Genomic DNA, 17,403 nt, shown 5'->3' with positions numbered 1-17,403 from the left:
CCCTGTGAGGTAGGTTTAGGCAGAGAGAGAGAGAGAGAGAGAGAGAGAGAGAGAGAGATGGAAAGAGAGAGAGAGATGGAGACAAAGATGGAGAGAGAGAGAGATGGAAAAAGAAAAAGAGATGGAGAGAGAAATGAAAAGAGATGGAGAGACAGAGGGGGAAGAGATGGAAGGGGGAGAGAGAGAGAGAGATGGAAAGAGGGAGATGCGGAGAAAGATACACACACAGAGAGAGATACAGAGAGAGAGAGATGGAGAGAGAAAGAATGAGATGGAAGTAGCTAGAGAGATGGAGGGAGAGAGAGATGGAAAGACAGAGAGAGATGGAGAGAGGGATGGAAAAAGATGGAGAGAGAGATGGAAGAGAGGAAGGAAAATGGAGAGAGAGAGATGGAAATAGGTCAAGAGATAGAGGGGAGAGAGAGAGATGGAGAGAGAAATGAAAAGAGATGGAGAGACAGAGGGAGGACAGGTGGAAATAGCTAGAGGGGGCGAGAGAAATGGAAAAAGAGATGGAGAGAGAGAGAGAGAAAGAGATGGAAAGAGGGAGATGCGGAGAGAGAAAGAGATATGGAAATAGCTAGAGAGATTGAGGGGGAAGAGAGAGATGGATATACATACATACATACATACACACACACACACACAGAGATGGAGAGAGAAAGTGCGATGGAAATAGCTAGAGAGATGGAGGGAGAGAGAGATGGAAAGACAGAGAGAGATGGAGAGAGGGATGGGAAAAGATGGAGAGAGAGATGGAAGAGATGAAGGAAAATGGAGAGAGAGATGGAAATAGGTCAAGAGATGGAGGGGAGAGAGAGAGATGGAGAGAAAAATGGAAAGAGAGATGGAGAGAGAGAGAGATGGAAAAAGTTGGAGAGATGGAAGAGATGAAGGGAAATGGAGAGAGAGAGAGAGGGAGAGAGAAAGAGGAAGAAAGAGAGAGTAGAGAGGAAAGAGGGAGAGAGACAAAAGAGATTGAGAAGGAGAGAAACTTTCTTTAAACTCAGGCTTTATTACCAGATAACATATTTTCGCCTTCCAGTTTTTCTGTCAAGAATTCGCACGACCGAAAGGCCAAAAAGGGCAACCACGGGGTACTTGCAGAGTGGCTCTGTTGACATTGAACAGCTTCTGGGGGCAAACCAAAGCTGCCCCCCACCCCCCAAATAGGACGGAGGAAGGGGGAGGGAGCTGCGCTCAGGGATGGGCCCCATCTCAGGAGAGCAAGTGAAACTTCACATCGATGCCCACCTCTTTTGCCAACGTCATGATCTCAGCGAGCGTGACGGCCATCACGGCTGCCCGGTCCAGATCGTCGCAAGCCAGAATCTTCAAGCCGCTCTCGGCGATCAGGACTTTGGCATCGGCCACCCGGGTCCCTTGCAAGCGCACCACGATGGGGATCTTCAGCTCCAGGTCCTCGACGGACATGATGATCCCATGGGCGATGACGTCGCACCGCATTATCCCGCCGAAGATGTTGACCAGAATCGCCTGGACCTTCTCGTCGGAGGTGATCAGCTTGAAGGCCTCGGTGACTTGCTCCACTGTGGCCCCTCCGCCCACGCTGAGGTAGTTGGCTGGCTCACCGCCATGTAGCTTGATGATGTCCATGGTGGCCATGGCCAAGCCCGCCCCATTGACCAAACAGCCGATGTTCCCGTCCAACGCGATGTAGTTCAGATCCGCATTGGCTGCCTCCCTCTCCTTCTCGTCCATCTGGGTCCAATCCTGCAGCTCAAAGACCTTCTGCTGACGGAAGGCCGAGTTGCTGTCGAAAATGACCTTGGCGTCCATGCACATCACCCTCCCGGTGGAGTCCTCCACCAGTGGGTTGATCTCCAGCATGACCACGTCGTAGTCGATGAAGAAGTTGTACAACTTGACCATGGTGTCCGCTGCTTCTTCTGCCACCTGTGGAGGGAAGCCCATCTTCCCGGCCAAAGGAACGGCCTGGCTCATGCGGAGGCCCGTCACGATGTCCACCGGCTCCTTCAGGATAGACGCCGGTTTCTCAGCTGCCACGTCTTCGATTTGGATGCCGCCCTCAGAGCTGGCGATGATGACCGGTCCCTGGAAGTCCCTCTCCATGGTGATGGCAAAGTAATACTCCTTCCGCAGGTAACGGCGTTCGCAGACAAAAACCTGGTTACAGATCCGTCCTTTCTCCCCTGTCTGCTTGGTGAAGAGCCTCTTGCCGATCATTTGAGCGGCCACCTCCTTGGCCTCCTCCGGAGAACACACAATCTGCACGCCCCCCTTCAGGCCCCCTTCGAAGACTCCCGTCTCCCGTCCCCCAGCAACCACCTGGGCCTTCACCACCAAGTCATTGGTGCCGATCTTCCTCGCCACTTTGTACGCTTCTTCTGGTGTCCTCGCCACCAAGCCATACGGGACGGAAACGCCGGCCTCCTTCAACAGCTTCATGCTGAGGTATTCATGGATGGAGAGGTGCCGGAGACGTTGGCGTGGGAGTTGCCAGCTGGGAGACGTCGTGGAAAATCGGTGGCGGGTCCCGAGCCCCAAGGCCCTGGCACCCCGGCCTGTCCAGAAGACCTTGGTCCATATCAGTTGGGCTGCTCTGCCTGCCTGTGTCCAGAACATGGAAATGGCTAGATAGCCAAGGTGAGCCTTTGGGATCTCCTCCAATGGAGGAGACCTTCCAACTGGCTGTTATGGTTTGGAGAAAAAATAGGCCGCTGCTTCCTGCTGCTTTCTCATTGGCTGAAGCCAGAGGTTTTGTGACCTCACCTGCTTCTGTCCCGCCTCCTTGATTCTCCCGAGAGAAAACCCCAAGATGGAGGCCTTTCTTTCTCTTCAGGAGGAACTTGGGAGCTTCACTGCTTCTGACCTTCCCAGAGGCTTCCCGAGGAACAGATACAATAATACAATAATACAATAATGCAGAGTTGGAAGGGACCTTGGAGGTCTTCTAGTCCAACCCCCTGCCTAGGCAGGAAACCCTATACCATTTCAGACAAATGGCTATCCAACATCTTCTTAAAGACTTTCAGTGTTTGGGGCATTCACAACTGCTGGAGGCAACTTCTGTTCCACTGATTAATTGTTCTAACTGTCAGGAAATTCCTCCTCAGTTCTAAGTTGCTTCTCTCCTTGATTAGTTTCCACCCATTGCTTCTTGTTCTACCCTCGGGTGCCTTGGAGAATAGCTTGACTCCCTCTTCTTTGTGGCAACCCCTGAGATATTGGAAGACTGCTATCATGTCTCCCCTGGTCCTTCTTTTCATTAAAGTAGACACACCCAGTTCCTGCAACTGTTCTTCATATGTTTTAGTCTCCAGTCCCCTAATCCTCCTTGTTGCTCTTCTCTGCACTCTTTCTAGAGTCTCCACATCTTTTCTACATCGTGGCGACCAGAACTGAATGCAGATATTCCAGCTGTGGCCTTACCAAGGCCTTATAAAGTGGTATTAACACTTCACGTGATCTTAATTCTGTCCCTCTGTTTATGCAGCCTAAAACTGTGTTGGCTTTTTTGGCAGCTGCTGCCCACGGCTGGCTGATATTTAAATGGTTTCTACTAGGACTCCAAGATCCCTCTCACAGTTACTATTGTTGAGCAAGGTACCACCTATATTGTACCTGTGCATTTCATTTTTCTTGCCTAAATGTAGACCCTTACTCTTTCCACCATTGAATTTCATTTATTAGATAGTGCCCAATATTCAAGTTTGTCAAGATCCTTCTGTATCTTAAGCCTATCTTCTGGAGTGTTGGCTATTCCTGCCAGCTTGGTGTCATCTTGCAAATTTGATGAGTTCCCCATCCCCAAGAGCCAAGGTGGCGCAGTGGTTAAATGCAGCACTGCAGGCTACTGCTAGATCAGCAGGTCAGCGGTTCAAATCTCACCGGCTCAGGGTTGACTCAGCCTTCCATCCTTCCGAGGTGGGTAAAATGAGGACCCAGATTGTTGGGGGCAATATGCTGACTCTCTGTAAACCGCTTAGAGAGGCCTGAAAGGCCTATGAAGCGGTATATAAGTCTACTGCTATTGCTATTGCTATTTATCCCCTCATCCAAATCATTGATGAAGATGTTGAAGAGTTCTGGGCCCAAAACAGAGCCTTGGGGTCCCCCACTGCATACCTCCCTCCATGTAGATGCAGTTCCATTGAGGACTACACGTTGAGTGCGGTTGGTCAGCCACTTAGGAATCCATCTGGTGGTGATGCTGTCCAACCCACATTCTTCTACTTTATCTAGTAGTAGGTTATGGTCTACCTTATCAAATGCCTTACTGAAGTCCAAGTAAAATATATCGACGGCATTCCTCTGGTCCACCAATTTTATCACTGTCAAAGAATGCCATAAGATTAGTCTGGCAGGATCTGTTTTTGACAAACCCATGTCGGCTTTTGGCTATTACCTTGTTTGCTTCTAGGTTTTCGCAGATTCGTTGCTTGATTATCTTTTCCAGGATCTTTCCTGGTATTGAGGTCAGGCTGATAAGGTCTGTGGTTTCCTGTTTTTTTCCCCTTTTTTGAAGACGCTGAGAAGATGTTTTGAAGATGTTAAGATTTCCAACTGAAAAGCGGAGAATTAGGTGTCTATTCTGTTGCTTTCGGTGCCAGAAAGTTAGTAGGCAGTCCTCAATTTACAGCAGTTCATTTAGTGACCGTTCAAAGTTACGACAGCACTGAAAAAAGTGACCGATGACTGTTTTTCAGACTTATGGCCATTGCAGCATCCCATGGTCACGTGATCTGCATAAATAAGATCACGGCAAATGATTTCGTACCACGGTTGAGCCCGAAATTTCGGTCATTTGGGGAGTTTTGCCCCCATTTACGACCTTCCTCACCGTCGTTGTTCAGCGAATCGTCGCAGTTGTGAAATGAGTCAGGCGGTTGTTAAGTGAGTGTGGCCTCCCCCATGGACTTTGCTGGTTCAGAAGGTCGCAAAAGGGGATTGGGCTGATCCCGGGATACCACACACACCGTCATAAATACGAATCAGTTGTCAAGATTTGAATTTTGATCAAGTGACTGTGGGAGGCTGTAGCAACGGTCTCGTGAAAAACCATCATCGGTCACCTTCAAAGCCACTGTGACTTCAAACGGTCGCTAAGCAAAGTCAAGGACTGTCTGTCTTGTCTGTCTCTCTGTATCTATCTATCTACCTACCTATCTTACTATATATCTCTATCTATCTATCTATCTATCTATCTATCTATCTATCATCTATCTATCTATCTATCTATCTATCTATCTATCTATCTATCTATCTATCTATCTATCTATCTATCCTATCTATCTATCTATCTATCTATCTATCTATCTATCTATCATCTATCTATCTATCTATCATCTATCTATCTATCTATCTATCTATATCTATCTATCTATCTATCTATCTATCTATCTATCTATCATCTATCTATCTTATATGTATCTCTCTGTATCTATCTATAGCTATCTATCTATCTATCTTACTATATTTATCTATCTCTCTGTATCTATCTATCTATCTATATATCTATCTATCTATCTATCTATCTATCTATCTATCTATCTATCATATGTATCTCTCTGTATCTATCTATCTATCTTACTATATTTATCTATCTCTCTGTATCTATCTATCTATCTATCTATCTATCTATCTATCTATCTTATATGTATCTCTCTGTATCTATCTATCTATCTATCTATCTATCTTACTATATTTATCTCTCTTTATCTATATCTATCTATCTATCTATCTATCTATCTATCTATCTATCTATCTATATCTCTGTATCTCTGTATCTCTGTATCTATCTCTTTTATCTATCATCCTATCATCTATCATCATCTATCATCTATCATATCTCTCTCTCTCTCTCTCTCTCTTTCTATATATCTATCTCTATCTATCGTATACATAAATACACACACACACACACACACACACACACACACACACACACCTTCAATAATTTATCATTATCATACAACATTCTCTAAAGCACCAGAGAGCAGAACTGGTGGAGACTAACTGAAAGGATCTCTGGAGGATTAGAGCATACACAGAGTGCGACCTCATTCAGCTTTTGTGAAAGGGCTGTTGAGAGAAGCTCCATTGTAACCCAACCTGCCAACTGCATAGGTAAAACTTCTAGGCGAATCGCCAAGCTTAGCCTAGCTAAAGCGGCTTCTAAAACTTGTAAGTCTTGTAAAACGTTAAAAGTGGATTCTGCCAAGTAACCTTCCTTGTAACTTGAAATGTGTGTTCAGCATTCCCTAACGAAGCACTGATCTCACAAAAAGTATTTCTTTTAAAGTAGGACATAAAGTGAGATTTGGACATTAAGTCTGAAACCTACTGGGTCAAGCTGGACAGCCTCTCGGGGGCCCTTTACTTCTATATTAAAAAAGCCACATAGGCAGAGTTGCAGCTTGCAAAAGAACAGGAAGCAGATGCCTAACCGCAGAGTTCAATAGTCTCCCAAGACCACAAGGCTCAGCTAAAGTTCGCTTAGAGACTCGTACTCAGTACCTACGACAAAGGGAGAAGTAAGATCCCATCTCCTTATAAGGCTTCTCTCCTCAAGGGACCCACTAAGAAGTGAAGTCAAGCATTTCCGTGTACGTTGCTCTTTGGAAGATATATAAGAAACTGTCTTTTCTATAGGTTTTTGTCCAGATGATAGAAATTGTTATCTCTGTCTGAACCTTTGGGCCCAAAATGAAGCTTATCTTGATCTGGCAGTCCTATCTCTTGATTTTCTGCAACAGTTTCCTCTTTCTGAGGTCCACTGTTTTCGGAGCGGTGAGAAAAATCATGAGGTTTGCATAACATGAACTTATGTTTCTATAGCAATAACGTTCTGTGGAAGCTGTGAGAGCTATAAAATGCTTTTTTAGGCACGTCTGTTTTTCTCTCTGCCTGCCCTGTTAAAAATGCCGTCACGTTTTTTGCTTTCTGCAGGAAATAAAAGCCGATTATCAGTATCCTCGCGTTCAGAGTTTCCTTGGAATTTTGCCAGATGCTGAGCTGCATTCAAACACATGGCACAACCAAGAAGCAACTTGGAATGAAGGAGGAGCCTCCTAACAGAGAGGACAATTGACCAGTGCAACTCCTTGCCACCAGAGGTTGTGAGGGCTCCATCACTGGAGGCCTTGAAGAAGGGACTGGAATGGTCGAGGAGAGCGAACCTTTTTTGGCTCCCGTGCCAAAAACAGGGAGAGCACAGGGGGGTCGTGCGCAGGCGTGCCACACCCATAATGCTATGCACGCACGAGCAGCGCTCCCTTCCCCCGCTTTTGGCACAGTTTTTTCTCCCTGGAGCTGACCATTTATTAGGTGCCCTAACAAATGGTTCCATAGGTTCGCCATCACAGGTATAGGATTTCCTTCCTGGGCAGAGGGTTGGGCTAGATGACCACCAAGGTGCCTTACAACTCTCTCTTCTGTGAGGTTCTCCAGCTTGAGCAGGGGGCTAGACTAGATGACCTCCAAGGTCCCCTCCAACCCTGTTATTCTATGATTCTGTGAGGGTCTCCTGGCTGAGCAGGGGGCTAGACTAGATGACCTCCAAGGTCCCCTCCAACCCTGTTGTTCTATGATTCTGTGAGGGTCTCCTGGCTGAGCAGGGGGCTAGACTAGATGACCTCCAAGGTCCCCTCCAACCCTGTTATTCTATGATTCTGTGAGGGTCTGAGCAGGTGGTTGAAATAGATAGATAGATAGATAGATAGATAGATAGATAGATAGATAGATAGATAGATAGATGATAGATAGATAGATGGATAGATAGAGTGTGTGTGTGTACACACATATGAAGTAGCTGGAGACCCTTGGCCACAGGCTAAGCACCTGGAACCCTGGATCCGACCAATCGCAGGCAGCCCAGAGGCAGTTGGAGAAAGAATTCTGGTCTTTCCTTCTGTTCAGGCGGGCAGAGGGGAGTCTGGAGAAGGCAAAAGAGGCAGAGAAGCTTCCTTCATGTTTGGTCACTGGGCAGCGAGTGCAGTACGATGGATGGGCAGAAGTAGCAGACTAGGTGCCGTGGGTCAGCCCGGGTTCTGGACACCGCAACATAGGCGCCTGTCCCTCCATGAATACCTGAGCATGCAGCTGCTGAAGGAAGCCGGCGTCTCGGTGCCAAAGGCCCTGGTGGCGAAAACCCCCGAGGAGGCCTTCCTAGCTGCCGAGAAGATCGGGACGGAGGACCTGGTGGTGAAGGCCCAGGTTTTAGCCGGGGGGCGTGGCAAAGGGACCTTCGAAGGCGGGCTGAAGGGCGGCGTGCAGATGGTGGGTTCTCCGGAGGAGGCCAAGGAGGTGGCCGCCCGGATGATCGGCAAGAAGCTCTTCACCCAGCAGACGGGGGAGAAAGGACGGATCTGCAACCAGGTTCTCGTCTGCGAACGCCGATACTTGCGGAAGGAGTACTACTTTGCCATTGCCATGGATGGTGCCTTCCAGGGACCGGTGCTCATCGGCAGCTCCCAAGGCGGCGTCAGCATCGAAGAGGTGGCTGCCGAGAATCCGGAGGCCATCGTGAAGGAGACGGTGAACATCACGGAAGGCATCCGAGAGGATCAGGCACTACGGCTGGCCCAGAAAATGGGATTTCCCACCAAGGTGGCTGGCGCAGCGGCCGAGAACATTGTCAAGCTGTACCACCTGTTTATCAAATATGACGCTCTCCTGGTGGAGATCAACCCGCTGGCGGAGGACTCTACGGGGACCGTGATGTGCGTGGACGCCAAGATCAACTTCGATGACAATTCGGCCTTCCGTCAGCAAAAGGTCTTTGAGCTGCAGGATTGGACCCAGATGGACGAGAAGGAGAGGGAGGCAGCCAACGCGAAACTGAACTACATCGCGTTGGACGGGGACATTGGTTGTCTGGTGAACGGGGCGGGCTTGGCCATGGCCACCATGGACATCATTAAGTTTCACGGAGGCGCACCGGCCAACTTCCTGGACGTCGGTGGAGGGGCCACGGCAGAGCAGGTGAAGGAGGCCTTCAAGGTGATCACATCCGACAAGCGGGTGCAGTCCATCCTGGTCAACATTTTTGGAGGCATCATGCACTGCGACATCATCGCCAAAGGCATCATCCTGGCGGCCACAGAGCTGGAGTTGAAGATCCCCGTGGTGGTCAGGTTGCAGGGCACCCAAATGGATCAGGCGAAGGCCTTGATAGCCCAGAGCGAGCTGGAGATCTTGTCCTGTGATGACCTGGACCAGGCGGCCAAAGTGGCCGTGGGCCTCTCCAAAATTGTGTCGTTGGCCAAGGAAGCCCAGCTGGAGGTGACCTTCCAGTGGAAGACCTGAGGAGGCTTCTCTACTTGGGATTCCTGAAGACCCTCAAGGCCCCCCTGAACTTCTAAGGGCTGAATCAGGCAAACATGGCTTCCATCTCCACCATGGCTGATGACCAGATTTCACCAGATCTTCCATCTCCATCATGGCTGATGAGCAGATATTCTTCTGTCCTCCAGTGTGTAGATGACAAAGGAGGTCAATTGGAGACTTGTATGGACTTGGTGGCTTCTTCCCAATAAAACCCTGGCGTGCAGCCGACGGAGGTCTCTGGTCTCATGAGTCCTGGTTTGACATGTTGGTTGGAGCCACATCTGGGGATTTTCCAGGTCCAGGATCCATCTGGGCTTGTTTAGAAGCCCTCATGAAGGACCAAGCTACTTTGGCAAGCATTAAACCACCATCCAAGGAAGACCGATGGGGGGAGAGGGGATCACACCAATGTCGGTGAAGGCTCTGCTTTAAAGGGGGAAAGTTTAAGGGGTTCGTTGTTAGCCAACAAACCAGTTTACAGATAATCCATGAGTTAGCGGCTATAATGGAAAACTGCCCTTTATGGTTGGAAGTCATGACGGCCGTAAAGCGGGGACAACCCACATGCTAGGTTTTTTTGTTGCGATTGTTAAGTGAATGTGATTTTTAAACAGACTTTTATCTTCTTCCCCTCCTCCTCTTCCTCCTGCTTTTCCTCTTCCTCCTTCCTCTTCTTCCTGTTTCTTTTCCTCCTCTTCTTCCTCCTTCTTCTGCCCCTCCCCCTTCTTTTCCTTCTTCTGGTTTTCCTCCTCCTTCCTCTTCCTCCTCCTCTTCTTCCTCCTCCTCCTCCTCTTCCCCCCATCTCCTTCAGCTTTTCCTTCTCCTCTTTCTTCCTGTCCCCTCTCCTTTTTCATCTCCTTCTTTTCCTTCTCATTCGTCCTCTTCCCCCTCCTCCCCCTTGTTCTTCTCCCTCTTCCTCCTTCCCATCTCCTCCTGCTTTTCCTCTTCCTCTTCTTTCTCATTATTATTCCTCCCTCCCCTCCCCTCCCCTCCTCCTCTCCTTCTTTCCCTGCTTTTCTTCTTATTCCTCCACCTCCTCTCCAGTTATGGCCACATTAAGGAGATGCCAGAAGAGCTGATGTTCGCCCACCAGCTGCTGACATTTCGTGAGAGGAAGCGACGGGGTGGCGGGGGGGAGAAACCCTGGGAAAATCCGTCCCTCCTGCTCCCTCAGATGTCCTGGACACTGTAAATAAGAACCACACTGTTTACTAACAGCATTCCTGTGTCAGGATCAGTGTGTGTGTGTGTGTGTCTGTCTGTCTAGATTTCATGCCTTCCATAGTTTTCTCTCAGGTTTCCAAATAGCATCCAAAATTAAATCAGAGTCCGAGGCAAAGTATTGCTCAAAGTCCCAATTTATGAAGAGAGCCACGTTGGCACATCTGGGAAAACCCGAATCTGAAAGCTTCCCGGTTTCCCCCACCCAGTTGAAAGTTCAAGATCTTGCCCCCACCCCCACAAGCTCATCACCCATGGTCCAATCTCCCACTGCCACGCTGGCAGCTTCCACCCATCCAGTTCCTGTCAGGTGCAGAGACAAAGGATAATGACCTTGGCTTTCTAGAAAGAATGTTGTTATGGCTACCTGTCATCTGACTCCGTACAACCCCCCCTCCCATTTCCCCACCATAGAAAAGGCCTAGTAGGATGATAGAAAGTGGGGCAGGCCAGAGATCCAGAAGAAAAGATGGCTGCAGGCCTGACAGTTTTCTGCAGCTCCAACTCCAGCCCCTGCCGGAGACTCCCAGCAGCTGGACTGAGGGATCATTCTGGCCGTGGCTGGGAGCAGAACCATAGGATGACAAAGCTGGAAGGGACCTCAGAGGTCTTCTAGTCCAACCCCCTGCCCAAGCTATGCCGGCGATGGTGAACCTACGACACACGTGGCAGAGGTGGCATGCAGAGCCCTCTCCGTGGGCACATGGCCGTCACCCCAACTCAGCCAACTCATCACCGGATTTCTGAGGTGTGCATGTCCAGCTGGCCGTCGGGTTTCTGGCGCTCTGGGGTGTGCGCGTGGCTTCCGCTTTGGGCCCTCTGCGCCTCAAAGTTTCACCATCGCTGCCCTCTGCCGTTTCAGCTTCTTGTTTCCACGGATAGTTTCTTCTCCTGCCCTCCGGTGCTCTTTGGAGAAGAGGCGGATCTGATCTGGCAACTCCCACCTCTTCACCCTGCTCCCTGGTGCCAAAGAGTGGGGAGGAGGAGAGGGGCTGGCTTTGGGGGCCACTCCCAAGAGACCTTTAATCAGGGGAACCATGCTCAGCTTTCAAAAACATGCAGAGGGCAAATTCATATTTTATTTCCCCCAACAGGAATTTTCAGGTGTGGTTTTTTTTATTATTTGACCAGTGTGTATGACACACACACACAAACTCACACACCCAAACACACACAGAGAGAGATAAAGAGACAGAGAGAAAAAGAGAGAGAGAGACAGAGAAAGAGAGAGACAGAAACACAGAGAGAGAGAGGGGCAAAGAGAGAGAGAGAGAGACAAAGAGAAATAGAGACAGACAGAGAAAGAAAGAAAGAAAGAAAGAAAGGCAGACAGACAGAGAGAGAGAGAGACACACACAGAGAGAAAGCGAGAGACAGAGAAAGAGAGGGAGAGACAGAGACGGAAAGAGAAAGACAAAGAGAATGAGACAGAGAGAGAAAGAGAGAGGCAAAGAGAGAGAGAGACAGAGAGAAAGAAAGAAAGGAAAAAAAGACAAAGAGACAGAGAAAGAGAAATAGAGACAGAGAAAGAAAGAAAGACAAAGAGAGAGACAAAGACAGAGAGAGAGACAGAAAGAGACAGAGAGACAGAGAGACAGAGAGAGACAGAGAGAGAGAAATAAAGAGAAAGAGAGAGAAAGAGAAAGAGAGAGACAGAGAGAGAGAGAGAGAGAGAGACAAAAAGAAATAGAGACAGAGAAAGAAAGAAAGAAAGAAAGAAAGAAAGAAAAAGAGACAAAGAGAGAGAGAGAGAGAAAGAGACAAAGAGAAATAGAGACCGAGAAACAAAGAGAGAGACAGAGAGGAAGAGAGACAGACAGACAGAGGTAGTTCTCAACTTATGATCACAATTGAGGCTGAAATTCCTGATGCTAAGTGACACACTTGTTAAATGCATTCTGCCCTGTTTTATGACCTTATGTTAGGAATACGGTCGGGAAGTGAGTCAGGCTTCCCCATGGACTTTTGCTGGGTGGACGGTCGCCAAAGGTGGATGCTGCAACCGTCGGGGATGCTGTGACTGTCATAATACGGGTCGGTGCCCCAGTGGCTGAATCTTGATTGCAGGATTCCGCAAGGGTCATAAGACTGAACAACAGCCCCAAGTCGCTTTTTCCAGGGCTGCCGTAACTTGGAGCGGTCACTAAGTGAATTGTCATAAGTCGGGGATGGCCTGTATGCGGAAGGAGTGTGCCCTAGATGAGGTGGGTTGGGGGGAGGGGGTTCCTTAAAACCCAGACTTTTGACATTTTTTAATCCAGGTGAATTGATTTACCGGGGAAATTGGGAATGTGGATCAAGGCTTCCAGTGGCTCGGTCTTTTCTTGGAGGGGAAATGAAAGGAGACCCTCGTAAGAGTGGTGTACGGGTGGGTGGGTGGGTGGCCCTTGAAATCAATCAATCCACCAATCAATCAGACAGGCAGGCAGGCAGGCAGACAATCAATCCGTTAGTCAGCTAATCAGTCAGTCAATCAGTCAATCAATTAGTCAGCTTTATCAATCAATAAGTCAGTCAGTCAATTACAGTCAGTCAGTCAATTAGTCAGCTAATCAGTCAATCAGTTACTCAGTCAATTACTTAGTCAAGCAATCAGTCGTTAGTCAGTCGATTAGTCAGTCAGTAAATCAATCAATCAGTTAGTCAATCACTGTCAGTTAAACAGTCAACCAGTTAGTCAGTTAATCAATCAGTCAGCTAATCAGTCAGTCAGTTACCCAGTCAAACACTTAGACAGTCAGTCAACCAGTCAGTCAATTAATCAAACAATCAATCAGTTAGTCAATTAATCATTGTCACTTAAAGGGTCAAACAGTCAGTTACTCAGTCAATCAGTTAGACAGTCAGGTTGATAAATTAGTCAGTCAAATCAATCAATCAGTCAGTAACTCAGTCAATCTATTAGACAATTTGTCTAAGTGCATCACTCACAGTTCCGCCCCGCACACCAAGCCGCCAAAGTTGGGGATCGCTGTACGAGACACCCCGCGTTCTGTCAGATCATTCCTCTTTCCAGATATAATGTAGGTTTCTCCCTCTCCCCCCCCCCAGTCACAAGAGCAACCCTGGGGGAGCCTCCTCCTCTTTGCACACACACCCAGGAGTAATGTCAGTCATTTGCTCTTGAACCCTGGCGCTTTATTGGTTTTGGCTAACTCATCAGTTGCACCCTGGCCTCCGTTTCAGAAAAGCTTCTCCACACCTTACTATCCTCCATTTCACGTTGCTTCTACCGATCCCCCCGGTTACTTTCGGGGACTCAAGCCTTCCTCCTCCTTCTACAAGCTGGATAGCACCGCCTAACAGCCAACAGAGTAGGCCCTACTAAGTGCACGGTTTGCTAAACTAAGAATTTGGCAACTGCCGAACCCGAACCGTAAGTACTCCTGCGTGGTCAGCTTCCTTTGAGGCTGAGGCTGACATACTAGTCCCCCCTCGCCGCCACAAAGGCGGCGTACTTCTCTGCCATCCTCTCTCCTGCGGACGAGCATGACGGGTTTCTACATTGTTCACCCCAAAAACGGTGTCCCGGAAATCAATTAAAGAGTGCCTTCCCCCTCTCACCCCCACCCCAAGTTTAAGCATTGGCATCTTCGAGTCCAAGGCCTTTGCCACTGGCTTCCTGCTTGAACTTGGTCAGGGTCTCCAGGGGCACGGGGAGCGGGGAGCAGGAGAGGAGGAGAGGGCGCACCTGGAGGAAAGGGTTCACGTTCTCCCCGTCGTCCCGGTAGCAGGGCAGCAAGCGGTGTCCCGCGTGGGCCGCCTGGTGCCCCTTCAGCTCCTTCCGCTGGCCGAACACCAGGCCGCACTCAGTGCAAGGGTAGACCCGCTCCACCGTGTGGGTCAAGTGGTGAGTCCGTAGGTTCCCCTTGTACTTGAAGCTCTTCCCGCACTCCAGGCAGGGGAAGGGCCGTTCGCCGGTGTGAATCCGCCGGTGCTTCATCAGGGTGGTCTTCAGGTTGAAAGTCTTGCCGCACTCGCCACAGACAAAGGGCCGCTCGCCGGTGTGGATGCGTTGGTGGGTGACGAGAGTCCCCTTGCGGTTGAAGCTCTTCCCGCAGTCAGCGCAGGAAAAGGGCTTCTCGCCAGTGTGGATGCGCTGGTGCTTGATCAGTTCCCCGTTGTGGCTGAAGCTCTTCCCACAGTCGGCGCAGGCAAAGGGCCGCTCACCGGTGTGGATCCGCTGGTGCCGGGTGAGGTCCCCATTGCGGCTGAAGCTCTTCCCGCAGTCAGGGCAGACGAATGGCCGGTCACCCACGTGGATCTTCTGGTGGAGGATGAAAGTCTTCCGGGCGCAGAAGCCCTTGCCGCACTCGCTGCAGACGAAGGGCCGCTCGCCCCGGTGGATCTTCTGGTGGGTGACGAAGTTGGCTTTACGGTTGAAGCGCTTCCCGCACTCGGGGCAAGAGAAAGGCTTTTCGCCCGTGTGGATGCGCTGGTGCAGGACGAAGGTCTGCTTGGAGCAGAAGCTCTTGCCACAGACAGGGCACTCGAAGGGCTTTTCCCCCGTGTGGACACGCAGGTGGCGCATCAGGTCCCCCTTCTGGCTGAAGCTCTTCCCGCACTCGGCGCAAGGGAAGGGTTTCTCCCCCGTGTGGACACGCAGGTGGGTCACTAGGTTGCCCCGGTGCTGGAACCGCTTCCCGCAGACGCTGCAGGCGAAGGGTCGCTCAGTGGCAGGATTCTTTGGCCGCCGGTCAGCTTCAGCCGTGCCGGAGACGACCACAGTCAGTATTTCCGCAGCTCTGGGAGATCTTCCAGATACAGGCACGGGTGCCGGAGCCGCACCCCAAACCCTAGGAGAGGGCGACTGTGCCCCCTGAGCTGTGCTGCATGTCCTCTTCGACGAACCCCGGGAAGGAGTTCTTTCCGTGATGTCTCTGCACGGCTCCTGGCCCATCTTTCCGTGTGGCGCATTGCCACTCGGCTCCAAGCATCCAGCTGTCGGACGAGAAAGAAGAATTAGCCAGAGCGATCTAGGACAGAGTTCCTACATTTTTTCAACATTGCGTACCAGCGTTGGAGGAGAGAGCGGATGGTTCCGTGGGAGCGGCAGGCACTCGTGCACACCACTCACACAAACAGATGACACGCGCACAGGCTTGCCTGCTGCTCGTGGAAGTGGGGATGTGCACGCTGACTCACAACTCTCGCTCAAGGCCTCAGGGTTGGGGGGGCTCCAGATCTTGGACAGGGGTGTCAAACCCAAGGCCCGCAGGGTGCTTAGATGTGGCCTGCGGGGTCACCTGGAAACAGTGAAGAAACAACCCGCGGCGCCTCTGCCAGAGAAAACGCTCGGGAGAGCCGCGCATGGCCCCCACAGGCCCCATTTTTGCCCAAGGCAGTGTCCCCTAGAGCCCTCTGTCAGTGTAAATGGTTGGGAGGCCGTCGCGGGGAAAAATGGAACCCGGGCAGGCTTCCACAAAGTGGGTTGCGTCCTCAGGGTTGTGGTCCTCTGTCTTAGACACAATGTGAGCCTCTGAACTGATGTAACAGCTACTAAGGACTCATAGGGCGATCGCAAGTCCTAAAGTGGGTCTCCAACTCACCCAGGGGGGGAGAAGTAGGAGAGGTGGAGCAGCCTAAGCCCTCCTCGCCCACCTCGTCATCGTCATCCTCTTCCTCCTCCGGTTCCATCTTTACAATGACATCGGGCTTGGTGTCCGCTGGGGAGAGGAGGAGAGAGTTGGATCAGCAGGGAAAGGGGAATGGGGGTGGGGGCAGCAGCCCCACTGGGGAACAGACCCCCGTATCCGGCATCCACTGCTCTACCCAGGCAGAGCGTTGAGGCCGGGCAAACTCACAGGAATCAGTGCTGGCCTCCCCATCGCTCTCCTCCCAGAGACCGACGTGGTACGACGGTTCTTCCAGCTCCTTCTTGATCCCTGGAACAAGACGGGCAATTGTGTTGTTAACGCAGCGGTGCTGTTCTCTCCACCCCGGAGATGCAGGTGCCACGCTTCCTGGAGGATGGGGACCATGCCCGGGGCAAGTGACTGGGGTCGTTTGTGAAAAGGCCCCTTCCCGTGTGGATGACCAGCCACTGGTCAGCAATGGTATAGGGTCTCCTGCTTGAGAAGGGGGTTGGACTAGATGCCCTCCAGGATCCTTCCAACTCTGCCATTCTCGTATTGGAGACCCTACACCATTCAGAATAAGAGAATGACAGAGTTGGAAGGATCCCGGAGGGCATCTAGTCCAACCCTCTGCTCAAGCAGGAGATTCTTACAGAATTACAGAATCACAGAGTCGGAAGGGACCTTGGAGGTCATCTAGTCCGACCCCTCGCTCAGGCAGGAGACCCTTTACCATCCCAGACAAGTGGCTGCCCATTCTCTCCTTGAAAACCTCCAGTGAGGGAATCACCCGCAACCTCTGGTGGCCCGAGCACCGGTTAACTGTTCTCGGCCTTACCTGCTGTGGGGCTGGACAGCGACAAGCTTCCTGGCTCGGCTGGCTCCAGTGGACGCCCGATGCACAGCTCCTCCCCCGGCTCCTCCTTCACTGCCACGTTGGCCCCTGGAGGGTTGGAGGGGGGTCACAATCAAGGCACGGGGGCCAAAGGGAGGTTCCTTGTCATCCCCCCAAGTAGCCCCGCGAAGTCGGGATGACAAGACCCAACAATCCCGAGCAGAACAAGGGAATGGGGCTTTGAGACCCCAGGCCAATCAGGAGGAAGAAGTCTCCCCCACTCTGGGCAGGCAGCCAAGACCCCCCCCCCTCCTTACTCCTCAACCTAGATTGAGGGGTCTGCCAGAGGAGGAAGCCCCTCCTCTAAATTAAAGACTCGGTGAAACTTAATTGTCACCAAGGGGAAAGGAAGGGAGGGGGGTACAGAGGGGCAGCTCAAAGAGGGGGTCTCCCTTCCCC

The 17,403-nt window shown here is 50.8% G+C and overlaps 4 protein-coding genes across 5 annotated transcripts in view; 2 read left to right on the top strand and 2 right to left on the bottom strand.

Annotated features, from left to right (window-relative positions):
• Positions 1-1,217: 1,217 nt before the first annotated feature.
• Positions 1,218-2,445, bottom strand: LOC116522888 (succinate--CoA ligase [ADP-forming] subunit beta, mitochondrial-like). Its single transcript, XM_032237981.1, has one exon. It carries the CDS (start codon positions 2,428-2,430, stop codon positions 1,219-1,221), a length of 1,212 nt encoding a protein of 403 aa, XP_032093872.1. The 5' UTR covers positions 2,431-2,445; the 3' UTR covers position 1,218.
• Positions 2,446-8,049: 5,604 nt separating this feature from the next.
• On the top strand, positions 8,050-9,291 carry LOC116520528 (succinate--CoA ligase [ADP-forming] subunit beta, mitochondrial-like). Its single transcript, XM_032234769.1, has one exon. The coding sequence runs from the start codon at positions 8,080-8,082 to the stop codon at positions 9,289-9,291; it is 1,212 nt and encodes a 403-aa protein (XP_032090660.1). The 5' UTR covers positions 8,050-8,079.
• A 4,358-nt stretch (positions 9,292-13,649) lies between these two features.
• LOC116522356 (oocyte zinc finger protein XlCOF6.1-like) lies at positions 13,650-17,277 on the bottom strand. 2 transcript variants are annotated; one of them, XM_032237234.1, is made up of 4 exons: positions 16,948-17,277; positions 16,338-16,418; positions 16,083-16,199; positions 13,650-15,474 (listed from the first exon to the last, which is right to left on the bottom strand). In XM_032237234.1, exons 3-4 carry the CDS (start codon positions 16,168-16,170, stop codon positions 14,111-14,113), a joined length of 1,452 nt encoding a protein of 483 aa, XP_032093125.1. In that variant the 5' UTR covers positions 16,171-16,199; positions 16,338-16,418; positions 16,948-17,277; the 3' UTR covers positions 13,650-14,110. The 2 variants fall into 2 exon arrangements, with proteins under 2 accessions (XP_032093125.1, XP_032093126.1); XM_032237235.1 differs by having other exon boundaries at positions 16,135-16,199; positions 16,948-17,276.
• Positions 16,479-17,403, top strand: part of LOC116520526 (autophagy-related protein 9A-like) — a 59,468-nt gene continuing 58,543 nt past the window's right edge. Inside the window, exon 1 of the mRNA XM_032234767.1 lies at positions 16,479-16,521. Within this exon, the coding sequence (XP_032090658.1) occupies positions 16,479-16,521 (43 nt within the window). The remainder of the gene's footprint in view (positions 16,522-17,403) is intronic.

The sequence above is a fragment of the Thamnophis elegans genome, chromosome Z, assembly GCF_009769535.1.
Source record: "Thamnophis elegans isolate rThaEle1 chromosome Z, rThaEle1.pri, whole genome shotgun sequence".
NCBI lineage: Eukaryota > Metazoa > Chordata > Lepidosauria > Squamata > Colubridae > Thamnophis > Thamnophis elegans.
This window is presented reverse-complemented; position numbering and strand designations above follow the sequence as displayed.